At 47.8% G+C, this 25169-nt stretch overlaps 3 protein-coding genes across 10 annotated transcripts in view; 1 reads left to right on the plus strand and 2 right to left on the minus strand.

Moving 5' to 3' along the window:
* LOC141548711 (speedy protein E4A-like) overlaps positions 1-1671 on the minus strand; it is a 35835-nt gene extending 34164 nt beyond the window's left edge. For 2 of the 6 annotated variants that reach the window (XM_074277789.1, XM_074277788.1), the window contains exons 1-2: positions 1539-1671; positions 889-1065 (exon numbers count right to left, since the gene is read on the minus strand). In XM_074277789.1, the coding sequence (XP_074133890.1) occupies positions 889-995 (107 nt within the window). In that variant the 5' untranslated portion in view covers positions 996-1065; positions 1539-1671. Of the gene's footprint in view, positions 1-888; positions 1066-1538 lie in introns of those variants that run through there. The other 4 variants (XM_074277793.1, XM_074277791.1, XM_074277792.1 and 1 more) reach the window with 3 other exon arrangements.
* On the plus strand, positions 1614-18308 carry APEX2 (apurinic/apyrimidinic endodeoxyribonuclease 2). Of its 2 annotated transcripts, XM_074277781.1 has the most exons (6): positions 1614-1956; positions 2551-2634; positions 5301-5481; positions 13858-14004; positions 14888-14957; positions 17231-18308. In XM_074277781.1, exons 1-6 carry the CDS (start codon positions 1614-1616, stop codon positions 18083-18085), a joined length of 1680 nt encoding a protein of 559 aa, XP_074133882.1. In that variant the 3' UTR covers positions 18086-18308. The 2 variants fall into 2 exon arrangements, with proteins under 2 accessions (XP_074133882.1, XP_074133883.1); XM_074277782.1 differs by lacking the exon at positions 2551-2634.
* A 2151-nt stretch (positions 18309-20459) lies between these two features.
* ALAS2 (5'-aminolevulinate synthase 2) overlaps positions 20460-25169 on the minus strand; it is a 69021-nt gene continuing 64311 nt past the window's right edge. For both annotated transcript variants that reach the window (XM_074277779.1, XM_074277778.1), the window contains exons 9-11: positions 23951-24219; positions 22873-23035; positions 20460-20856 (exon numbers count right to left, since the gene is read on the minus strand). In XM_074277779.1, the coding sequence (XP_074133880.1) occupies positions 20693-20856; positions 22873-23035; positions 23951-24219 (596 nt within the window). In that variant the 3' untranslated portion in view covers positions 20460-20692. The remainder of the gene's footprint in view (positions 20857-22872; positions 23036-23950; positions 24220-25169) is intronic.

Genomic DNA, 25169 nt, shown 5'->3' on the forward strand with positions numbered 1-25169 from the left:
CACTACTGGGGCTGCAGCCACAGGTGCAGAAATGTTTGCAGCAGCCTTTTGTGCAGTGGTAAGGAATTGGAAAGTGAGTGGATGCCCCTCACTTGGGGGATGGCTGAATAAGCTTCCACATATTGAATTTAATGGAATATTATTGTTCTATCCAAAATTATGAACAAGCTGATTTTAGAAAGGCCTAGAAACACAAGGACTGATGCTGAGCAGGGAGCAGAAACAGGAGAACATGGTACACAGTTAACAGCAAAATTGTATGACAATGAAATACCATAGACTTAGCTCTTTTCAGCAATACCAAACCAATTCCAACAGACCTGAGATGGAAAAGGCCATCCCCATCCAGAGAGTATGGATCAAAGCAGACCATTTTCACCCTTTCTGTTTGTTAGCTTTTTTTTTTTTTTTTTTTTTTTTTTTTTTTTTTTTGGATTTTTCCCCTTTTGGCCTGATTCTTCTTTCACAACATGACTACCATCATACATATATAACCTATATCAGACTGTTTCCTGTCTTAGGGAGGGGAAAATAAAAGGGGAAAAAAAGGGAGGGAGGAAAAAAAATTTTAACTGAAAATATTAAGAGAATAAATGCTGAAAACCCTGTACCTGTAATTGGATAAACAATACAATCTTGAAAAATTTTTTTTAAAAAATCATCAGCTCAACTTATCTGCAGACAATCAGCAAAATGTTTTTATTTATGTGCCAGGCACTTTGCTATATCCTTGGGCTACTGATTAAAATATCACAGCCCTGCTTAAGAAGAGAGACAACACATAGCACTAGATACACAGTAAACAGCAGATACTCTGATAAAGGAAGGAACTAATCATCATCAACATCATAAAACAGCTAACTTTCGAGGTTTGCAAAGTGCTCTTACGCATATTTCATCTTGACAGCAACCCTGGGTGGTGGATGCTTCTGATTAGTCCGTTTTACAGTTGAAGAAACCGAGGCAGAGAGCGAGCCCCTGGATTGGCCCAGCATCAGCGGTCGAAGGTTGGATTTAAGCTCGGGTCTTAGAGACTCCCGACTCCAATCCCCTGCGCGGTGCCACCTAGGAGATGGGCCCCCGTGTTCAGAAAAGGCTTCGCGTAGTTCGGTTGAGAAGCCGAATCTGGCCAGACAGGATTCAATGAGACGGCTGAGGAGGGGACGGCCTGGGGGCACGGGGATGCTCCTTAGGCACGTCCCTGCCTCTCTCCGGGTCTCACTTTCCCCACCTGTAGAATCCGGGGCTGGATTACATGCCCGGGATACCTTCCAGGGGCACCATCCCACAAACCTTTGAAATCTAGGCTTCATTCATTGGACATCACGGCATCAAGTAGGATGCTGGGTAAATTCTGACATCGAGAGCCAGGAGATGCCCACATTGTGGGGGCAGAGGGGGTGAGAGCAGATGCTAGGGAACGGATTGGCCCCGAATCACACAGGGTTGCTGCGAGGCTCAAATGAGAACATGCATATTAAGTACTTTGCAAACTCGGAGGAGCCATCATACTGGCAACTCCTACGAGCGGTAAATACCTGCTGCGTTCTGACGTCCCAGTTTTCCTTTCTATAGAAGGAAGACGTTCGAGTCAATGGGCTCCGAGGTTCCAGATGCCAGCTCGGAGGTCCGGGAGAAAAGGTAAACCAAGACTGCCGCCGTCCCTCCCTCGCCACGCCTTCGCCACGCCCCTCCCTGGCGTCAACGGGCCTGCCCGAGTGCGCCTGCGCTTACGCCTGCGCCTGGCAAGCGGCCGGCCTCTCTTGTCCAAGCGCCGGACCCCGCCGCGCCCCGCCCCATCCTGCACCCGCGCTTCGCTGACGGAGAAAGCGCGGGGCGACATGCGGCTGGTGAGCTGGAACATAAATGGGATCCGGCGAGCGCCCGAGGCCCTGAGACGCCTGCTCGATTCCCTGGGGGCCGATGTGACCTGCCTACAGGAGACCCGAGTCACTCGTGAGAACTGAGGCGTGCCCCACCCCACACCCCGCCCCTCCCACCCTGAGTCCCCCACATGCCTGGCCTTTCCCCAGGAGGCCCTCCCAGGACGTCTCAGGGGCTGAATACGCCCTCCCAGGACTGGATTCCCCTTCTAACCCTCTCCCTGCCCCAAAGGCCATTCGTCCCTTCCACCTTACCACCCCAGCGCTACCTGCCCGCTAGGAGGCGTGCTTCCCCACCTAGAGACACTCCCCTCGCCCACATCTGCCCTGCCCCACACAGGATCCTCCTACTGTTCTCTGAACCACCTCCAACAGATACCCTCTGCCAGCCTTTAGGCCCTAAAGGTCACTTCCTCCCCAAAGCACCACACTGACCCCCCTCCCCCAGCCAAGTTGCTGACCCAAGACACAGGATGTCTCCCCCTCCACAGAACTCCTTCCCTCTCTCCCCCAGCTGCCCCCCAGCTGACCCTCTACCATAGGATGCCCCCAAGTCAGGACTGTCTGGGTTTGCTCAGGGGGCCAGGCAGTTCCTCTGGCCAGCCTGCAGGGGGCAGGGTTGTGGCTCAGAGCCTGCCCCCATGGCTATTCCTTCTCTGTCCCCCAGGGGACCTGCTGGAAGAGCCCCTGGCCATCGTGGAGGGCTACAGCTCCTACTTTAGCTTCAGTCGAGGTCGCAGTGGCTACTCAGGTGTGTGGGGGGATCTGGGAGGCTTGGGAAGGGCCGCCCACCTATACTGAACTTTGGGGAGCCCAGGTTTCCCGTGGCTTTAATAAGTCTCGCACTAGGTACCGCCTAGCCAGAGTTTTTGAGCAAGAAACAGGTGCCGTGTTCATAATTACCGCCACTATTATTAGAGCACTCCTGGTTTGCTTTTTTTTTTTTTTTTTTAGAAGAGTTTACACATTGGGGGAAAATTACATATCACTTGAGGGAATACCCAAGAATCCGTGGTGGATTTTTTTCTGATCCAAATGATACTGGACTCTGAGGAAGTCACTTCTTCTCAGGTTGATCTTTTTCCTCCGAAAAATGAGAAACTTGGGACTGAAATTGTGTAAGGCCCCTTGCCACTATTGCTAATTTGGGTCCTGAATCCAGTCCCCTTTCTGGGGCCCTGTCTATAGCCTTAGAAAGTTGAATGAAAATACCTTTTAAAGCTCCTTAGAGTTTACCACACTAAGATCCTTTCCTGGGCCTCAGTTTCCTTCTCTGAAATAAAAGGGGTAGGATTAGCTCATCTCCAAGCTTCCTTTGACATTCCCCCCCTTTGAATCTCTGCTTAGATGAGCAGTAGGACAGTGAATTGCATATAAGCCAGCTTCCTCCTTGAAACAGCTCACTCGGTATGCTTAGATAATAACAGCCCCTTATAAATATAATCTCGTTTGCTCCTCTCGACAAATTAGTATCCCCACTTCACAGAGAGGGAAACTGAGGCACAGAGCAGTTCACTAGCTTGTTTGGTGTCACTCCAGTTAAGGCTGGGTTTGAACTCAGGTCTTCTTAGTTGAAATCCATCCCTCTGTCTACTTCACCACCTAGCCCACCTGGCTTTGCCTCCCAGCCCCACTACCACCTACTAACTTTGCCATTTTAGGAAAGTTTCTGCCCTTCTCTGAACCTCACTTTCCCCTGTTTTACATGAAGGACTTGGATTAGATGGCTGCTAGAGGCCTTTTCATTTCTTCAACCTATAATCCTGTTAACAAAATTAGGGTTCTCAAACTTTTTGGACCCCCCTAAAGAGCGTCTCTTCACGGGTATTGGATCTGTGAAGAGTTGCTATATTAGAAACTGGAACATTTCCATATTATTAGGAAAATGGCTTTGACCTCAGGGACTCCTTGGAGTCTCCGGGTCAACCTTTGGCCTAGGCCTAGAATGACAGTATCAATAATGCCGGGGAGGGGAGGCCAAGGTTTATAACCAAAAATCACTCCAGGACCCCTAGAATGGAGGGATCTGTAATGCTAGGAAGGGCAGGCTGAGGGTAATGGAAAGAAAGGATTGATTGGAAGGCAGAGGATGGGAATTTGAACCCCGGTTGTGTACCCGAATTTGCTCTTGTGAGGCATTGGGCAAATCTTTTTCCCTTCCTCTCTCTAGTCCAGAACTTCCCTTTCTGTAAAATAAAGAAGTTGGACTCCACGGCTGTGTAAATGGAAGGAATGACAAAACAATGAAATCTGAGAAATTATAATGACTGAACTTGGTCCCAAGAAAAAACTATTTCCTCCCTTCCTCCCACAAGTGAGGCATTGTGGGTATGGAAGGTGCTATCTAATTTTTCCTCATCACCTCACTTCCTCTTTGACTCAGTTCCCTCAAGACTGCTCCTTTTTCCAGGAAGCCATTCCTGATGTTCCTAGGTGCTAGGCAAAGGGTCACGCATTTAGGAAGCACCTACTGTATGCCAGACACTGTATTAAGGGCTTTACACATATTATCTACTTTGGTTCTCACAAATCCTCTGGGAGGGATATGCTTTTATTTTCCCCTTTTGAGGGATGAGAGTGACCTGCTCAAGGTCACACAGCTACTAAATGGATGGGGGCAGGATTTGAACTCACATCTACCTGACTCCAATCCAAGCACTCTATCTACTGCTACATCCAACTGTCTCTCTAATTTTCCTCTCCAAAAATACCTTCTGTCTCCACTCTATGTATTTTGCATGTTATTAATTATTTACATCCCTGTCTCCTTCACTGAAATAAGCTTCTCGAGGGCAGGGACTATCTTTTGAACATTTCGTTTTTCCCCACTTACATGGCAAACAATTTTTTACATTTTTTTTAAACTCTGAGTTCCAGATTCTTCCCTTCCTTTCCACGCCACCCCCTCACTGAGATAACACTTGTGATGGTGTGTAAAACATTTCTATAAAACTTATGTTTCACAAGAAAACATAGATTTTCCCCCCCAAAAAAATTAGTTTTCAAAAAAGAATGCTTCCATTTGTATGCAGATGCAATCAGTCCTTTCTCTGGGTCTGGACGGCATTTTGCATCATAAGTCCTTCAGAAGTCTTGGATCATTGTATTGCTGAGAATGGCCAAGTCATTCATAGCTGATCACTCCACACAGGAGGGCAGGGACTATTTTGGCCTTTCTCCCCCACTTTAGTACAGTACTGAATGTTAATCCATCCATTGCCTGCCTCTTGTGCCCTCTTCATGAACTCTCCTGTTCGTGGATGAGTCCTTTTTCTGTAAGTTGGTCCTCCTCCCCCCTCTAAAAAACCAAATTAATGAGCCAGGAGCTGTTGACTTTCTAAGCTCGGTGAGTCCGGGGTCCGTTTGGCTTTTAGCGTTCATTCTCTCATCCTCTCTTTGTGTCCCCCATTCCACCAGGTGTGGCCACCTTCTGTAAAAATAACGCCACTCCAGGGGCAGCTGAGGAAGGCCTGACCAACCTCCTAACCAATCACGAGGGTGCCGTGGGCGCCTACGGGAACACGGAGGAGTTCACTGAAGATGAGCTGCGGGCTCTGGACAGCGAAGGCCGGGCAGTCCTCACTCAGCACCAGATACGGTAAATGTTGGCACTTGCCTGACCTGCAGCCAAAGCCACTTTTCCTTAGACCTCCCTTGCTGGCATTGGAATCGCTACAAGCTATCTCCTCCCTTCCGGATTCAAGGGGCTATGGACGGGGCAGAAAGGGAATTGCAACATTTGATAACAGGCCCCAGTGAATAAAAAGCTACATCCTCAATTTTGTTATTTTTGTCCGTGATCTCTCCTTTGTGCACAGGAGGGCTTCCCCAGCCGAGAAGCCAGGGAAGCATTTTGGCCCACTAGGGGAGCCTGTTCTTTCCCTGGCATACATCTCTCTGATCACATCCTGTCCTCCACGTCTGTGCACTCATGGACTAGAATTTTTTAAATATTTTCTTTTATTCAAATGAGAAATTTCAATGGTTTTATTTTTCTGGTTATCCATGCACATTAACTTTTTAAATGCACATTTCTTTATAAATCATGGCAAGTCAAATGAACTTTTTTAAAAATAAATTATTGATGTCTTTTGTTCCTTCATCACGGCAATTTCCCTCCAAATTTGTTATTTATTTATTTTTAGCTTTAGTTTAAAAAAAATTTTTTTGAGTTCTTCTCTCCCTCCCACTTCTTCCCTACCCATTGAGAAGGCAGGAAATATATCAATCATAAATGTGAAATCATGCCAGTTTTTTATTTTTGCAAACAATTGCTCTGAGTGTTCAGAGGGAGATGTGGAGAGCCAAGAGCACAGACATGAAGAAGAGGAATGGAGGGAAAGGAAGAGAATTTTAGCTTTAGTTTAAAAAAAAAATTGAGTTCTTAATTCTTTCCCACCTCTCCCTCACCCATTGAGAAGGCAAGAAATATATCAATCATAAATGTGAAATCATGCCAGTTTTTTGTTTTTGCAAACAATTGCTCTGAGTGTTGAGAGAGAGAGAGAGAGAGAGAGAGAGAGAGAGAGAGAGAGAGAGAGAGAGAGAGAGAGAGGAGAAGAAGAAGAAGAAGGAGGAGGAGGAGGAGGAAGAGGAGGAGGAGGAGAGGAAGGAGACGAGATGGGGAGAGCAAAGAGCACAGAGATGAAAAAAAAAGGAATGGAGGAAAAGAAAGAGAATTTTAGCTTTAGTTTTTTAAAAAATTAAGTTCTTAATTCTCTTCCACCCACCCATTGAAAAGGCAAGAAATATATCAATCATAAATGTGAAATCATGCCAGTTTTTTGTTTTTGCAAACAGTTGCTCTGAGTGTTGACAGAGAGGTGGGGAGGAGGAAGAGCAGAGAGATGAAGAAAAGGGACGGAGGGAGATGAAAAGATTTTAGCTTTAGTTTAAAAAAATTGAGTTCTTAGTTCTCTCCCTCCTGCCTCTCCCCCACCTATGGAGAAGGCAGGCAATATGATATCAGCCATACATATGAAATCATGCCATTATTTTGTTTTTGCAAACACTTGCTCTGAGTGTTGAGTCAGAGAGAGAGAGAGAGAGAGAGAGAGAGAGAGAGAGAGAGAGAGAGAGAGAGAGGGAGAGGGAAGAGCAAAGAGATAAAGAAAAGGGACAGAGGGAGAGGAAGAGATTTTTAGTTTTAGTTTAAAAAAATTGAGTTATTTATTTTCTCCCTCCCGCCTCTCCCCCACCTATAAAGAAGGCAGGAAATATGATATCAGCCATACATGTGAAATCATACCATTATTTTATTTTTGCAAACACTTGTTCTGAGTATTCAATGAGAAAGAAAGAGACAGAAAGAGAGGGACAGAGAAATAGGAGGAGAGGGAAGAGCAAAGAGATGAAGAAAAGGGACAGAGAGAGAGGGAGAGATTTTTAGCTTTAATTTTAAAAAATTGAGTTCTTAATTCTCTCCCTCACCTATGGAGAAGGCAAGAAATATAATATCAGTCATACATGTGAAATCATGCCATTATTTTATTTTTGAAAACACTTGCTCTGAGTATTCAATGAGAAAGAAAGAGACAGAGAGACAGAAAGAGAGGGACAGAGAAATAGGAGGAGAGGGAAGAGCAAAGAGATGAAGAAAAGGGACAGAGAGAGAGGGAGAGATTTTTAGTTTTAGTTTAAAAAAATTGAGTTATTTATTTTCTCCCTCCCGCCTCTCCCCCACCTATAAAGAAGGCAGGAAATATGATATCAGCCATACATGTGAAATCATACCATTATTTTATTTTTGCAAACACTTGTTCTGAGTATTCAATGAGAAAGAAAGAGACAGAAAGAGAGGGACAGAGAAATAGGAGGAGAGGGAAGAGCAAAGAGATGAAGAAAAGGGACAGAGAGAGAGGGAGAGATTTTTAGCTTTAATTTTAAAAAATTGAGTTCTTAATTCTCTCCCTCCCGCCTTTCCCCCACCTATGGAGAAGGCAGGAAATATGCTATCAGTCATACATGTGAAATCATGCCATTATTTTGTTTTTGCAAACACTTGCTCTGAGTGTTGAGTCAGAGAGACTGAGAGGGGGAGAGAGATGGGGAGAGGGAAGAGCAAAGAGATGAAGAAAAGGGACAGAGGGAGAGAGCTGAGAGACAGAAGAGGGAAAGAAGCTCCAGGAAACACTGTCTTTATTAAGCTGCCTGCATTGGTGCAAGCCCTCTGGCACTCATTATACTTCTGGGGCTTTTTGGCCAGCTTGCAGGGAGTGAGGAGAAAGCTTTGAGTTGTTGTGATTCACAGTTTTCTTATTAATGATTCGGAGCATTCTTCCTTATAGCCGTTAGTAGTTGGCAGTTGTTTCGAGAACTCCACCTGCTTTGTCCACGTGTCTCTGGAGGGACGGCTCACACAGACACAGTTACCCGTTGTCTCGGGATCCTGGGTATCGGGACGCCCTCGGAGATATTTGATACAAAGATTGTCCCCACCCAAACGCTTCTCTTCTTATTCCAGTTGTGTTCATTTGGTTCAGATGACCACCTTTCAATTTCATTTAGTTGAAATTCATTGTTTATCTTTCATAATCACTTCCGTCCCTTCCTCATTCAGTTAAGAATTCAGTCCCTAGACATTGTACTGTGGAAATGCTCCCTGATCTCTTTCTCTTCTAATTTTTTTTTTTTTGTGGTTGGATCCTTTATCATTCAGGTCACATCCCTTCAGAGTTTATTGGGATATTGTGTCTTTCACTTCCTCTAAGCTTATATAGGGTGTCCCAAAGATCTCAGTGCAGCACTTTGGGGACACCCTATAGTGTTTCTGGTCCTGTTTGCCCCTCACTGCCCTGAGTGCTACTTGCTTCTGAGAAGCCCTAAATTCACTTCTCGTGGGTGGGATGCAGACTTTCTAGACCAGTAGATTAGGAAAGGCAGCGTGGTACCATGGAGAGGCAGGAGCCATGGGTACACATCCCATCTCTGCCACTGCTGCCCTTCGTACCGGTGGGCAAGTCAAATGAGCCCTCTGAATTGGAGTTTCTTTTTTGAGGATGAGAGGCTGGACTTGCTGACTTCAAGCACTGTCCTATCTGATCATCATTTATGAAATCCCATCTGTCCCCTCCTTCCCATGCGCGTGCTCCTTCAGGCTTTTAGAAGATCTCATTGGACAGTACCAAATAGCTTTGGTCTCCCTGCCTCAGATCTTTCTCCGCTCTCAGCTGCTAACATGAGTTTCCCGACCTCACTAAACTTTCCTATTAGCTCTCAGATCAGACTTTCTCCAGCTCCCCCATATATTCCTTTTCTCCTCCCTTTTCTTTCTGCTTTTAAGATCATCATCAACAATAAGACAGTTATTTTTATTAAGAATTTTCATAAGAAAATAAAAAAAAAAAGAATTTTCATAAGAATAGCACTTTAATGTTTGAGTTCACAAACGGGTTCTCATTTGATCCTTACAACAACCCTGGGAAGGTGGATGTTCTTATGACCAGCATTTTACAGATGAGGAAACCGAGGCAGGCAGAAGTAAAGTGACTTGGCAAGCATTTTCTAGGTGAGGAAATGGAGGCAGGCAGATGTGAAGAGACTTGCCCAGAGTCACACAGCTAGGAAGCATTTGAAGTCAGATCTTCCTGACTCCAGACCCAGCACTCTGTGCACTACATCATCCAGCTGCCCAATGCCTTCCTCACCTCAGAAGATACATATATTATCTCCTCATATTAAAATGCATGTTATCAGAGCAGCTAGGTGGCGCAGTGGTTAGAGCACTAGCCCTGAAGTCAGGAGGACCTGAGTTCAAATTTGGTCTCAGACACTTAACACTTCCTGGATGAGTGCCCCTGGGCAAGTCACTTAATCCCAGTTGCCTCAGGAAAAACAAAAACAAAAATAAATACATGTTATCTCTGTTTAGTCCCTCATATTGATATAATTACCTTTTTGTTCAATTTGGCACCTTTATTTTTACTTCAAAGTTTCTGTGGTGCTCTGATCTTCTCATAAGAAATGCTTGGAAGTCCTGTTAACCAAAGGGAGCTTCTCCCCAGTTTCCAGTTGGTTGCCGCTACTAAAAGAGCTGCTATAAATATTTTTGTACACATAGGTCCTTTTTCTTTTGATTGAATTCATTGGAACACAGACCTTGATTGGGTCAGAGAAAATACACAGTTTGATAGCCCTTTGGGCAGAGTTCAAGATGGTTCTCCAGAATGGTTTGATCAGTTCACAACTCCACCAACAGTACCTCTCTGTCCCAATTTTCCCAACCTCCCCTCCAACATTTCTCATTTTCTCTTTCTGCCCTATTAGCCAGTCTTTAGTGTGTGAGGTGATAGCTCAGAGTTGTTTTAAGTTGCTGTTCCCTAATCATAAGTAACTTAGGATATTTTTCCACATGGCTTTACATATCCTTGATTTCTTCTTGTTCTTGCTTCTTACCCATTTATCAACTGGGGGCTGACTTGTATTTTTTTATAAACTTGACAAAGTTCTCCATATATTTGAGAAATGAGACCTTTATCAGAGAAACTTCCTGTAAACCTTTCTTCACTGTTACGATGACTGTTTCTCTCCATCCTGTTCCTCCCCTCTGCGTTTATCTTACTCTTTCCTTTCATTCCGTCCTCCTCAAGTGTTTTGCTTCTGCCCATTGCCTCCTTCATTCTGTCAGCTCCCCCCTTCCCCTTCTCTTATCCCTTTCTCTGCCTCCTACCCTGTAGGAGAAGATAGATTTCTAAACACAACTGAGCATGTACATGATTCCCTCTTTGAGCCAATTACAGTGAGAGTTAGTACTCTCCTATGTTTCACTCCTCTGTATGAGCTTTTTTGTGCCCCTTTTATGTGAGATAATGTAGCCTGTTCTTCCTCTCCCTTTCTTTTTCTCTCAGTGTATCCTTTTTTCTCATCATTTAACTTTATTTTTTAAAATTTCATACCATTATAGTCAACTCCCACCCATGCCCTCTATGTATACTCCTCCTAACTGCTCTAATAATGAGAAAGTTCTTAAAAGTTTACAAGTATCATATTTCCCTGTAGGAACATAAACAGTTTAATCTTATTCAATCCCTTATGATTTCTCTTTTCTGATTACCTTTTTATGCTTCTCTTGTGTCTGTATTTGAAAGTCAGATTTTCTGTTCAGCTCTGATATTTTCATCGGGAATGCTCAAAAGTCCTCTGTTTCATTAAATATTCCTGTTTCCCCAGAAGGAAGGGTAGGTGATTTGTAGCTATAAACCTAGCTCCTTTATCCTCTGGAGTATCATATTCCTATTATCCTGCTCCTTTAATGTAGAAGATACTAAATCTTCTGTTAGCCTAACTGTGGTTCCATGATTTTGGCATTATTTCTTTTTGGCTGCTTGCAATCTTTTCTCCTTGACTTGAGAGCTCTGGAGTATTTCTAGGCGTTTTCATTTGGGGTAATTGTTCAGGAGGTGATTGGTAGACTCTTTGTATTTCTATTTCACCCTCTGGTTTCAGGGCCGTTTACCTTGATAATTTCTCTAAATATAATATTTAAGTGCTCTCTCTGTCTCTCTCTCTCTAGCTGTTTCTTATCTCTCCCAGGTAATCTGATCATTCTTAAATTCTCTCTCCTTGATCTATTCCCCAGGTCAGTTGTTTTTCCAATGACAGATTTCCCTTTTTTTTTTTTATTCTCTTGATTTTGTTTTTATTGTTTTTTTAATATCTCATGGAATCATTAGTTTCTACTTGTCCATTTCTACTTTTTAAGGAGATTTTCTCTTTACTGGATTTTTGTCTTTTTCACCATTTGACCTATTCTGTTTTTCAGGTATTATTTTCTTTCTTTCTTTCTTTTTTTTAGCTGTACCATATTTTATTTTATTTATTTAAAACTTAAATACAAAAAAGAAAAAAAATTGCCATGTGCACAGCAGAACAGAATAGAGGATTCAAAATATAAAACAATAAATTTCCATTTCAAGAAAACCTATATAATAAATATTGCACATTTTATTCAGAGCTAGCCATCTTTTCTTGGCTTGCTTGTAGATTGTTTTTGTTCTCTGCTGTGCATTTTTTATTATTTTTTTCCCTTTTCCTTCCCAAGAAGGCTACAATTTTTTAAAAAAAATTTTTATTAATTTTTATAATTATAACATTTTCTTTGACAGTACATATTCATAGGTATTTTTTTTTTACAACATTATCCCTTGTACTCCTTTCTGTTCCAAATTTTTCCCCTCCTTCCCTCCATCCCCTCCCCTAGATGGCAGGCATTCCCATACATATTAAATATCTTATAATATATCCTAGGTACAATATATATGTGCAGAACCGAATTTTGTTGTTGTTGTTGTTGCAAAGGAAGGATTATATTCGGAAGCTAAAAATAATCTGGGAAGAAAAATAAAACAAAACAGTGCTCACAGTTTATACTCATTTCCCTGTGTTCCTTTTCTGGATGTAGCTGATTCTGTCCATCATTGATCAATTGGAATTGGATTAGCTCTTCTCTATGTTGAAGATATCCACTTCCATCAGAATACATCCTCATACAATATCATTGTTGAAGTGTATAGTGATCTTCTAGTTCTGCTCGTTTCACTCAGCATCAGTTGATGTAAGTCTCTCCAAGCCTCTCTGTATTCCTCCTGCTGGTCATTTCTTACCGAGCAATAATATTCCATAACCTTCATATACCACAATTTACCCAACCATTCTCCAATGGATGGACATCCATTCATCTTCCAGCTTCTAGCTACAATAAAAAGAGCTGCCACAAACATTTTGGCCCATACAGGTCCCTTTCCCTTCTAAGAAGGCTACAATTAAGCATGGATGTACTTATACATACATACATATGTATCCATACACACACATACACAGATATCTATAATCATCCACATATATCCACATATACATTCACATACATCTTTGTAAGGCTGTAGTAGTCTTACATTTTTCCAAATCCCCCAACTCATCATTTCCGACACCCCAACGATATTCTGACCTTGTCCTGTGTAGTTATTTTAAATAGTCTATAACAATATTGATTAATATAACTGCCATGTAGTAGAATTTCCCTGTTTTTCTCTTGATTAAATCTATTTTAACTTTAACTTTGCCTGAATTAAATGATTCCCACCCCTGCTTTATTTTCCTAATAAATTCTACTCTTGATCATTATTATTATGTTTATGTGTATCTCTTATTTCCTGTCCCTGCTGATTTTTCTGCTTTACTTCTACCCTTGCTACCTTGCGTTATTATTTAACCTATCCCCTACCAATGATCCCTCCCTTCTCCTCTCCCCCTACTTTTCCCTTCCTCTTTATCTGATTCCTCTTGATCTACACTCTTTATGTACCCCCCTCTTGTCTTATTCTTTCCCTTTCTTATTTCTTTATAAATTTTGAGGACTTTTATACCCTTCTAGGTATCTATCTGTATCTAGATATCTTATTTTTATATACATATATACATAGAGAGAGAGAGAGAAAGAGAGAGAGAGATCCCTGCAACACATTCCCAGTGAGAGTAGGATTTCAGAACCATGAGCCTTTTGTCCTCCATCTAATTCCTCTGTATCAGTTCTTGCTCTGACACCTCATTCATATAACAAAGTGACTCTTTTTCCCTTTTCCTACATGGTTTTGCTTTTTTAGAATCACTTCATATTCAGCTCTACCCCAATCTTTCTTTTGAACTACCCAATTACTAATAGATGGTGGTCTGGCTGTTCCTCTTAAGGAGCCAGACTTTGAATGGTAGCTTGTATGAGAAAAGGTTAGGAAATGGGCTGAGCACTGGCAGAGAAAATGGACCTTCCACAGGCTCCTGATCTCCTTTGAAAGTTTAAAAGGGAGGGCCAGGATGGATCTGAGGTGGTCAGGGAACCAGTTTTCACTAACTGTGGGGGAAAAACACTTCGCTAGGGCAGTGTGCAAAGTACTTTATCAGTTTCCAGTGCTGACCTTCTTAGTGTTGTTGATAGTACAAGCTGTCTTTGATAATTGATAGTACCCTTGTTATTCCTTGGCAGCACTTCGGATGGGCATGAGAAGACCTTGACGATAATCAATGTCTACTGCCCCCATGCGGACCCCGACAAGCCAGAACGATTGACCTACAAGCTGCGTTTCTACCGACTCCTGCAGCTCCGAGCTGAAGCCCTCCTGCGGGCAGGCAGGTAAGAAACAACCCAGCAGCCAGAAATGGGGGGGAAGATGGTGCAGAGAGTTCTAGAATAAAGGCCCTGGGCTCTAGAGTGGCTTTTCCTTAGTTCCCTGGTAACCTGGGGCAAAGTTTTTTGTTCTCTGGACCTCAGTTTCCTTGTTTATAAAAGATGGGTCTCTGAGGTTCCTTCCAAAGCAAAACACTGATTTTCTGAGGAACCTTGGCCAAGCTGCCCCCCACCTCCATTGAGTTACCCCCTCCCCAAGCAAGAAAAAGGATGTGGCCCAAGTTTGTCCCCCCCATTCATTTCTACCGTGCTCCCCACTGGGGAGAGTCCCTAGAGGATAAGTAGGCTCTCATGGACTTCCAAGTCAGATAGGGGAGTGAGCCTCCGACAGGCAGCTTAGACAGTGAATGCATCAGAGAGGCGAGAGCTGAGGGAGACGATGGTTTTCAAGTAGGGAGGGCACTGAAGTTGGGCTTTACAGAGGGGAAGGCATAGGAGGTCCAGGTAGCCCGTGTGAGCATGGAGGAAGGCCCAAGAAGACCGAGCCACTTGCTTTGACCAGAGCTGTAAACCTTTCCTCCCACTGGGGACAGTGGGGAGGGAGGGCAAGGTGGGGAAGAAGGGCTGGAGAGGGGAAAGGCCTTGGGATCATCAAATGCTCCTCAGAGACTTAGACTCCTTTGGGGGGGAGGTAGGGGGAAGAGCCTTTGTCTTTGTACCCCAGAAGGAGGAGGAGGGAGTGGAGGAGTTTGCCCACAGCCACACAACTCATAATGGGCAGAGCCAAGCCTATGCCCTGCACTTCCCAGTTCCCAGGCCAGGCCCCTTTCCCCTGCCCCACAAAGTCAGCCCGCGGCTCACGGGCCACGGGCCTCTTCTTCTTTCCCAGCCATGTGATCATCCTGGGCGACGTGAACACCTCTCACCGGCCTCTAGACCACTGTGACCCTGCAGATCTGGTGAGGATTGCCTCTCTGCTAAGCTTACTGTCTCTGTCTTAATCCGTGCCTGCAGACACTCTCTCAATGTCCTTTCTTACTCTCTACTGTGCTGATCATAGAATTTGAGCTGGGAGGGGGGGGTGGACCTTAAAAGTTAGGTCCATCTAGACTCAGAGGTCAGGATGTGACCAGAGTTCAAGTCAATTCATGCTGGGAAGAGGTGTAGCCAGGATCTGAAGCCTGTTCCTCTGGCCCCTGAGCCATCAGGCCTTTAGTGAGCCCTACTGATAATGGGAGCTGTCAGTTGATTTCTGTGGACTTGAAAGCTCCTTCCAGTTCTTTGATTGCAGGTATCATCACCTTTCTGAGGCTCAGTTTCCCTTTCTGTAAAATGAGGGGTTGTAAATTTGTAAGACGCCTTCCAGCTCCGACACACGGTGTTCTTATGAAATTTGGTCTAATTTCATGTAAAAAAAAAAAAAAAGTAGGCTCAGTAGTTTTTTTTTTTTTTCTTTTTGCTGAGGCAATGGGGGTTAAGTGACTTGCTCAGAGTCACACAGCCAGGAAAAGTGTCTGAGATCATATTTGTTTGTGCAGAAACTTTTTAATTTGATGTAATAAAAATTGTCTATTTTGTGATCAATAATGATCTCTACTTCTCCTTTGGTCACAAACTCCTTCCTCCTCCACAAGTCTGAGAGGTAAACCATCCCATGTTCTTCTAACTTAATTATGATCTTGTTCTTTATGCCTAAATCGTGGACCCATTTTGACCTTATCTTGGCATGTGGTGTTAAGTGTGGGTCCATGCCTAGTTTCTGCCATACTAATTTCCAGTTTTCCCAGCAGTTTTTGTCAAATAATGAATTCTTATCCCAAAAGTTGGGATCTTTGGGTTTGTCAAAGATTAGATTGCTATTTTTATTCACTATTTTGTCTTGTTAACCTAACCTATTCCACTGATCAACTAGTCTATTTCTTAGCCAATACCAAATGGTTTTGGGGACTGCTGCTTTATGATATAGTTCTAGATCAGGTGCAGCTAGGCCACCTTCACTTAATTTTTTTTTCATTACATCCCTTGAAATTCTCAACCTTTTGTTGTTCCATATGAATTCTGTTGTTATTTTTTCTAGGTCTGAGATCATATTTGAACTCAGGTCCTCCTGACTTCAGCGCTGGTGCTCTATCCACTGAGCCACCTTGCTGCCCCAAATCAGTAGTTTTTGATGCAGGATTTTAGAGAGAAAATCTGTTGTTTGTATTGGTGTTCCCTCACAGACCCTGGAGGCCTTCTTTGTGTTGTGAGGCACCCAGCTTAAGAATCAGTCTCTGCATGGGGGGGCTGGAGGTCGGGTACTCAGAAGATAGAGAGCCGGGCATTCTTGGCTTTTATGATGGCCTGAGCAAGGGTATCTTTCAGCAGCCAGGGAAGATGGGCTGAGATGGAGGCTCTTTCTGGATAGGAATCATGGGAGAGGAAACTAGAGATGTGAGCAGGGACCAGATTGAGGAGGGCCTTGTGTTCTTCAAGTTCCAGAGACAGAAAGGCCTCCCAGAAGCCACTGAGGCTAACCCATACTTGAACGAGCATCTTGTCCACAATGTGAGGGAGAATGCCGGGGCCAGGGAACTCACTACCTCCTGAGGTGGATTACTCCACTGTGGGCTCTTCTGATTGGCTCTCCACAGTCTCTATCCCTTGCTCTAGGCCTGGAATTTCACTCACACGTTCTTGTGTTCAAGGAGCCTACTGTATGCAGTGCTCTTCTGTTGGCGCTGAGGGAACAGGGATTCAAAGCCGATAACTAGTGAACGTGTCCTCGGGGTCGCAGCCCAGGCCACAGTGGGGCTTTGGGAGGCTTCCCCAAGAAACTGAAAAGAAGGCCGAGGGATTGCTTTCCAGGTGGGGTCGCTAGCAATGGCTGTGCTGTATGTCTGGTGCTTCTGAGAAATGGAGTGTGAGTGGGGTTGTTCTCACTTTACAAAGGAGGAAACTGGAGCCGAAAGGGAGGAAAGTCACAGGCAGTGGGGGGCGTCACAACTTGAGCCCGAGAGGTTAAAGGCCCACCTTGAATGGAGCCTACGGGGACTTTAGGGGAGTCTCCCTTCTGTGTGCCTCATTTTCCTTCTTTGTAAAAAGCGACCTAGACTCGCCGGCCTCTTGAGTCCTATCCGGCTCTGCCATTCACTGATTACAAGTTCCGAGGCCACACAGAGGGATTGTTCTTGGTACTTGCTCAGGGTCTCGCTGCCTCTGATGTTCTCTGGCTCTCGATTGCCTACCCCAGGCGTGCTTTGAAGAGAACCCCGGGCGCCAGTGGCTCACCCAGTTCCTGTGGCAGCCCGACGGGGAGAGTGGGCTGTTCGTTGACAGTTTCCGTCACTTCCACCCGACCAAAGTCGGTGCCTTCACCTGCTGGTCAACCGCTACAGGGGCACGCCTCACTAACTATGGCACCCGACTCGACTATATCCTCGGCGACAGAGCCCTGGTGCTGGGGGAGTTTGAGGACTCCTTCCTCATGCCTGAGGTGGAAGGCTCAGACCACTGCCCCGTGGGGGCCACCCTGAGGGCCGAGCTCATCCCAGCACCCCGATGTCCCCCACTCTGTACCCAGTACCTGCCAGAGTTTGCTGGGCGACAGCAGAAACTTTCCCGGTTCCTGGTCAAAGTGGACCCCAACCTTCCAGGGCCCGCTTCAGCCCAACACCGAGAGGAAAAGAACGGTGTCGGGGCATCTAAGAACCGGGCCAAGAGAACCTGTGGGGACCCAGGTCAGGGCCAGCTGAGCCTCCTGAGGTTCTTCCAGGCAGGCCGTCCCCCAGAAAAAGCCCTCATCACTGGAGCCCAGGAGCCAGAGTCCGAGCTGACCGGCCGGGACCCCGGGGGAGCGGTAGCCCCAGCCCCTGAGCCAGGCGAGGGCCAGGCAGCGTTTTGGAAGTCAGTTCTGAGAGGCCCCCCTCGTCCTCCCCTATGCAAGGGACACGGGGAACCCTGTGTGCTGCGGACAGTGAGGAAAGCCGGGCCCAACTTTGGCCGGCAGTTCTATGTCTGTTCTCGGCCCATAGGCCACAGTGGCAATCCCGTTGCCCGTTGCGACTTCTTTCTGTGGGTCTCTAGCAAGACCCCAGCCCCTCACTGAGGGCTCCTTCTTGCTCCCTTGGTGGGGCGCTCTCAGGTTACGGACATCACCGTGTTTTAGCGGCTGATTGCCAAGGGACCCCTCCGAGGGACCCCAGAGCAGGTGTTAATGGGACTAAAAGGGGCTGGGGGAAAGAGGGGAGCTGCTGCTTCTAAACTTGAGTTTGTTTTACTTTAAAAAAAAAACACAATTAATTTCATATTAATAAAGTTTGGATCTTTGAGCTGTTGAAGCACCTTTTGTGGGGTTTCTGAAGGCCCCCGAGTTGGGTTTCCTTTTGGGAGGAGTTTGGCAGCTGCTTCACGGCCAACTAAAGCCCCGCTGGACTCAGGAATCTTGGGTACATGATGTGTGTCATGAAAACGACCCAATCCCATAGTACTGTTGGAGAGGAAGGGAGGTCTCTCGTGTGGGTCTTTTTCTCGGTACTTTGCCATTCAGGGCTTCCTAGTAGAGTTGCCTTCTGGTCTAAAGCCACAAGGAGCCTTCAGTAGCCCTAGGGCCACCTCGGATGGCTCGAAGACCAGTTGCGTGATGGGTCCTGGTGACAGAGCCAAGGTATAGACAGAACGGAGGCCCGCCTCACTTTGCTGTCTCTCCCATCTTTAGTAGGCCTAGAGGCGTTCTCTTTGGCTGGCATTAGCAGTGAGGAGCCCTAAGGGGGGCAGCTGTAAGGGAAGTGGCTGTAATTTGTGGTCAGAGTCCCTGCCTGAAACTAGAACTCTACCTCGGGGATTGCCCCAGACCAGGATGCCAACTGGTGATTGGCTGAGCATGTAGGTCGGGCACAGAGAAGGGGTCGGGTAGGGAGATACTGCTTTCCACCATCTTGGACCCTGAAAGAGGGCCCAGTGAAGGGAGACAGGACTGAGCACAGCTGGCCCTTGCTCGCAGCTTGGCGCTGCACCCTCGCTTTCTCGAGCTGGTGACCAGGGCTTCCATCCTCCGTGTCTGCCAAGCCCAGAAGCAACCAAAGTTGTCGTCACGAGGGTGGCTCTCAATGTCTGAGAAGCCCATCGGGCTGTCAGAGTGCCCAGCCTGGCGTCTCTGTGCAGGGAGTCTGTCAGACTGGATGGGCTTTGAAGGACTCTTTCTCAGCCTGTAGGTGCTCTGTTGAGGGCCTGTGATGAGAGCCTGCAGGCTTTTGGAGGGCTCGGTGTATATAAAAAGAGTAAGGAGGAAGGAATGGGAGGAAGGAACAACACTAACTGGAGGTTCCAGAAAGGCTTCAGGAAGCAGTGGCAGAACTGGAGTCAGGTGGCCGGTGCTGCGTGGAAGTGGGGCCTGTGCAGAGACCTGGAGGGGGGGTGGTAAATGGTAAGGGCCTCAAGCAGGAATGGGAAGGTTGTGATAAGGGACAGGGGAGTCTGGGGGAGGGGGGGTGTCCTGGGCCTGGGCCTCAGGACAGGCTAGAGCAGGGGATTTGGGAGTGAAAGTTAGACCCTAGGGATCTGGTGAGCTGGCCAAGAGCATGTGGAAAGACAAGCGGACTCGAGACAGCTGTGGGGGCTGTCTACACTTGGTGGGTACTGAGGAGGCAGAAGGCCCTGCTCTGTCCTCCCACTCATAGGGATTTCCACTTGGCCACGTGCGTCAGCGGCTCCACGTGTGGCCTTCTTCGTGTGGCCATTTGCCTCTGCAGTTCTTGCTAGAGTCTTGTCTCGTTCCGGAGTGCAGGAGGGCCCTTCTCTGGGTCTCTGCCCACCGTTTGGCTGTGGCCTCCTGCCCCGACCATCAGATTGGCCCAAATCCCTTGCCGATCGGACGTTCTCTGGGCACTTTGACCCCATTCCTAAGATGGCTGGACACTAGTGACAGGCTGCAGCCCACTTAAGCCTTCTTGAGTCCCTCTCACTTTGAGGCACAGTTTGGCAGCTAGGTGGCACTACAGCACAGAGAATGCTGGGCCTGGAAGCAGAAAGGCTCATGTTTCTCAGTTAAAGTTGGCTTCAGACACTTACTAGCTGTGCTAACTGAAGCTGGTCACTGAAGTGCATTTGCCTCAGTTTCCTCATCTGTCAAATGAGCTGGAGAAGGGAATGACAAAACCCAATCTGCTTCAGCATCTTTACCCAGAAAGCCCCAAACAGGATCCCAAAGTGTTGGATCCGACTGAAATGACTCAACGACAAAATCTGATTTCTAGTAAGCCTAATTCCAGAATACCCCTTATTGGGCCTCAATTTACCCCTGTGTAAAATGAATTTTTCCAATGAGTGCTCTCTAATCCTCCTTGCCGTTCTGACCTTCTGTCTCTTTGACCGAAGGCCCAGGGTAAACTTAGAAAACCATGTGTGTTTTAGTGTCCCCCCAGATCCTGCATGGGTGTTTTGGTGTCCTCCCTGCCCCCCGCCCCAATAAATAGACATCTGGCTGTAGGATGCGGTTTATTGTCTACGAATTAGCAAACGGATACATGACTTTGATGACTACCCCCTGGGAGTGGCTGGATCGAAAGCTCAATGCAAATCTCAAAGCATTAAAAAAATGAAAATAATACTGATGACAAGAGAGGCGGGTCCAGAAGGGACCCGCTCTTGCAGAGACAGCACACTCCCTGGAAAGGACCCGGGGGCTGGAGGGGCCTGGGGCTTCCCTCTTAGGCCATCAGGCAAACACGGTGACATATTGGGGGCCCATGTTTCCGAAGTAGGAGCGTTCCCACTCGCTCATGAGGTCAAAGTGCACAGGGCGATGGCAGAAGTTGCAGGAGGCAGAGGGGACATCCTGGAGGGGCAAGCCCACTTCAATCCAGGCCTCAAGCAGTTTGTCTGTGGGAACGATAACAGAGAGACCCTCCATTAGACATCTATAGACTCAGGGAGGTCAGGCGGCCATCACCGAGTCCACTCCTTATTGTCAGAGCCATCCTTCCACCAATGGGCCTGAGAGCAGACTCGCTCCCCTTCCACAATGGCTGGTTTGCTTCTCCTTAGGCCATCTGGTGGCCCCTTCACCCACCATCCCCGAGGCTCACCCAATGGGCGCTGCCCTCTTACCTGGCTCTGCTCTCAAACCTGATAAGCCACTACCCTCAGTTTCTCCCAGAAGCGGGATTGTGAGTGTGTGCCCCCCCCTTTTTTTTTTTAACAGATGAGATCTAGTGCAGGGAAATGATGTTAGGTCATGATGTTGGTACCGGAAAGACCCTTAGAAACCATTTCCCAATCTCGATTTTACAGAGAACCAAACTGAGGTTCAGAGAGAAGGCCAGATTGCACACATGACAGCGCTGGGCTCTTTAAAAAAAAGATAATTCAGCGTGATCTTTTTCAGTTGTCAAGCATGGGCACGGTCACCCAGAGTGGACTCATCCACTGGACAGGGCAGCCATCCTGCCCATGTCGATGGCGTGCCCGGCAAGTGCAATGGGCTCAGAGAGCCAAGCCCCAGGCTGGTTCTGCCTTTGGTGTCTAGTGGGCCCCTCGCTGAGGCCCTTGTCTCTGGGCCTCAGTCTCCCCCTCTGCAAAATGAGGGGATTAAAGCACACCTCCTCTAAACTCCCTTCTGCTCCAACAGCCTGACGCTGACAACATTGCTCTGTGGGAATGTCACCCTATGGTCTCTCCTGTGCTGAGACCTTCCATTTCTGTGGAATGGAGGAGCCCCTTGGAGCCCGAAGGGCCACAACGACCCCCAGTACCCACCCGTACGTGATCCCAAACCCTGAGTCCCTGCTAGACCATTGGGGTTCTCTTGGTGTCCATCGCTCCCAAGATCTGAAATGTGCCCCTGCCTCCTGTGCCTGGCCTCTATCTGGCCTCTCTCCCTCCCTTTCATATATCACGTCACAGAATCAGGGCGTCTCCAAGCTCTTCAAGCTTGTGACTGCACTAAAACTTCTATGACACCCAAGACCGTTCTTTAGCCAAACATATTTCCTCCCAGCAGCAGGTCCTCTTATTCTCGTTTGACAGAGGAAGAAACTGAGGCTGACCAACTTTCCCGTGGCCACAGAGCTAGGGTCTGGAGGAGGATTTGGACCCAAGTCTGTTGGCTCAGTGTCTGGTCCTCTTCCCATAATGCTCTTTTCCTTCCTCCCTGAGGTCCTCCTTGCCTGTAGCTCCCCGCCACATTTGCCTCCTGGCCCCCTCACTGTCTTTGTCCCGCTTTCTTGTTGTCCAAGGCCCCAGATTTGAATTTCAACTCTTGCAATACTAATTGTGTGACCCTGGACAGTCACTCTCATTCTCAGTTTTCTCATCTGCAAAATAGGGAGCTCAAGGGGTCGTTGGGAGGGCAGCGCTCGGCCAATTGTGAAGTGCAGTGTATGTGAGCTGTGATGTTATCATACTGAAGAGAAAGCCCTAGAAAGGCCCAGCCGTGCGCAGAGGGCCAGGGCAGGATTTGAACCCATGGACCCCAGGTCTTCATCTGGGAAATGAGGGGATTGAATTCCAGCCAGACCTCCGAGTGGCCTTTCAGCTCCATTATTCTTTGTCTCCCCTTCTCTCCCCTCTCTCCTCTCTGTCATCCCCCTCTCTTTCTCTCCTCCTCCTTTCTTTCTCCTTCCCTTTTTCTTTCTCTCCCTCCCCTGTCTCTGTCTCTCTCCCCCTCTGTCCCTCTCCCTCTCAGCTTTGGAAATATGGACAGTGGTTCATCCACTCCCACTGTGAGCCCCCCCCGCCCCTCCTCAGTATCTACACACATAGTCTATCCAAGTCTGGGCTCAATCAAGTCTCTTCTCTCTGGGGCTCAGTTAAAGAGAAGCACCCTTGGGCCCAGGAGGGCCGTGGCAGACCAGGACAGAAGTAGGTAGGGAAGCTAGGTGGGGAGTGAAAACTTACCCACGAAGTAGTCCATCATCTGGGGGGTGTGGTGAGGAGAAGGTGCCAGCCTCAGTAGCTCCTCACCCCGGGGCACTGTGGGATAGTTGATAGCCTGCACGTAGATGTTGTGCTTGGAGATGAGCAGGTCACAGATTTGGCTGTTGAGGGCAGCATCCCCAACCTGAGGCCATGGGAGAAGACATAGGCTCAGCCACCTTAGTCCCTTCTGTCATGAGATCTCAGCCTCCTGGAGGAGGAGGAGGTGCCCCCTCTCTGACAACCCAATAGGTGGTCATCCAGCTTTTCTTAGAGACCTTCAGGGATGGGGAACTCACTACCTGCCAAGGGAGTCCATTCCACTTTCAGAAAGTTTTTCCCTACGTTGAGGTAAAATGTGCTTCTCGGACGGCCCCGTTGGGCCAATCAGAACAGGTGTAAGCCTTCATCTGCGGGACAGCCCCACAGAGACAGTGTGGTGTGGTGAGTGTGTCACTTGTGTCAGTGAGGTCTCCCTCCTTAGAAATGCCCACTCTTTACACAGGAAGAAACTGGATTCCGAAGGCGGGAAGTGATTTGCCCAAGCTTAGATGCCAAGAGGCCGGGGGGTCCCCCAACCTCCACACTCACGCCAAGCCCCTCCCGCCCCGCCAGCTCTCTGGCAGTCCCGACTGAGGCAGTGTTTTTCTTTCCCATGCTCCCTTAGACACTAACTCCTTCCTTCGCCCTTTCTTCCGTCACTATTTCACACACTTTTTACTCATTCACTCCTTCGCGCCTTAATTTACTCAGCCATCTGTTCTACTCATTCATTCACTCCATGGTAAGTCATTCAGCCATCACGCCTCCTCGAGGCCCTCCTGCCTTCGCCTCGGCTCTGGAAGAGCGGCGGGTTTAGGCGGGACTCGGGGGGAGGGCAGTGCCTATTCCTGGTGTCCCCGATCCCTTTCTGAGCAGCTCAGAAGAGAAGGATCTTGGAGCTGGAGGCTGGGGCAGACTTCTCCAAAATACACAGATGAGGCCGGCACCCGCCCTGAGCTTCAAAGGAGGGGCAGGGGTTTGGGGAGGCAGGGGAGAGGTCACCTGGGGCTTTCCTCACCCGGATAGGGATGATGTGACTGGGGCAAGCAATGACAGGAAGTCCCTTGTCCATGAGAAGTTGGCGCATGTGGCGGACGTTGCGCTGGTGAGCACGTCGCAGGGCTTGGCCTTCCCTGCCCTTGAGGATGCGCACAGAGGCCAGAGCCCCGGCCAGCACCATGGGGGGCAGGGAGGTGGTAAAAATGAAGCCGGCGGCATAGGAGCGCACGGTGTCCACCAAGTCACGGGTACTGGCGATGTAACCCCCGATGCAGCCAAAGGCCTTTCCTGTGACACAGAGAGAGAGGGAGGGGAAGAAGTCTGTCATCTGCCTAGAAGACAGAGGAGGGAGGCCACACTTCCTGCCTCCGCCTTCCCTCAAGGCTCCCCCCAGCTCAGAATTTTCTCCCCCATTCCCCCCACTTGGGATTTACTACCTCTGTACGTACAAGGAGCAGGGAGAAGTGGCAAAAGTCAGTGGCTCTTGAATGAAGGAGAGTTGACAGAGTCAGGAGGTGAGAGGCAAGAAAAACGGAAGAGAAGAAGGAACGTGAGACATGACAGAATCTGGAGGAGCAAGAAACGAGGAGGAGGAGGGAAAGCAGGGAGTGCAGTGGTCTGCAGAAAGGTCAGAGGGGGGAGGAAGGAGTCGGCCCATCTTTAGAGGCTCCTGTGGGATACATGGCGTCTCCTCGAGGCCCCAGCGGGGGCCCAGGAGCTGTGATAAGGGCCTGTCTGGGGATGATTAGGTGCTCCGGGCCCCCAGGAGCTCATCTGCCATGTCTGCCCAGGCTGATTGGAGCCAGGGGACCAGGGCGTGGCCCAGCCAGCTGTTCGATGGGCCCAGAGCTTTCCCCACGGCCCTGGGGCCCCATGTGGTGGAGACAGCTGAAGCTGGCAGAATCCCGTCACCACTCTTTTCTGGGCCAGACCTTTAAAGCTTGGCTCAGGACTCCCACAGCCTCGAGGACTCCCTCCCTCCCTTGGAGAATCGCCATGCCCTCAAGGCTCTCGTCCTATGGGAGAATAGGAGCCTCCTGGCTTGGCACCCCTCGCCACTGTGCCCTGGGGCCCTTTAACCTCGGGCCTTAGCACTCCCACCTAAATTCTGGTTTCACCCATAAACCTCCTAAGTTTCCAGCAAGATCCTTTGAAGTGACTGGTCACCTTTGATATCCTGTGCACCCCCCAGCTCAGATGCCCAGCTCAATTCCCAGAATCCACGGTAAAGCCCACTG

This window comes from Sminthopsis crassicaudata, chromosome X (genome assembly GCF_048593235.1).
Source record: "Sminthopsis crassicaudata isolate SCR6 chromosome X, ASM4859323v1, whole genome shotgun sequence".
NCBI classification, from domain to species: domain Eukaryota; kingdom Metazoa; phylum Chordata; class Mammalia; order Dasyuromorphia; family Dasyuridae; genus Sminthopsis; species Sminthopsis crassicaudata.

Excerpts from the sequence above, each read along its gene's own strand:
- APEX2 (XM_074277781.1), top strand. The coding sequence starts at position 1,614 with ATGCCAGCTCGGAGGTCCGGGAGAAAAGGTAAACCAAGACTGCCGCCG. Across the intron at positions 2,635-5,300 it reads AGGTCGCAGTGGCTACTCAG|GTGTGGCCACCTTCTGTAAA; the intron begins GTGTGTGGGGGG and ends CCATTCCACCAG. Across the intron at positions 14,958-17,230 it reads ACTGTGACCCTGCAGATCTG|GCGTGCTTTGAAGAGAACCC; the intron begins GTGAGGATTGCC and ends TGCCTACCCCAG.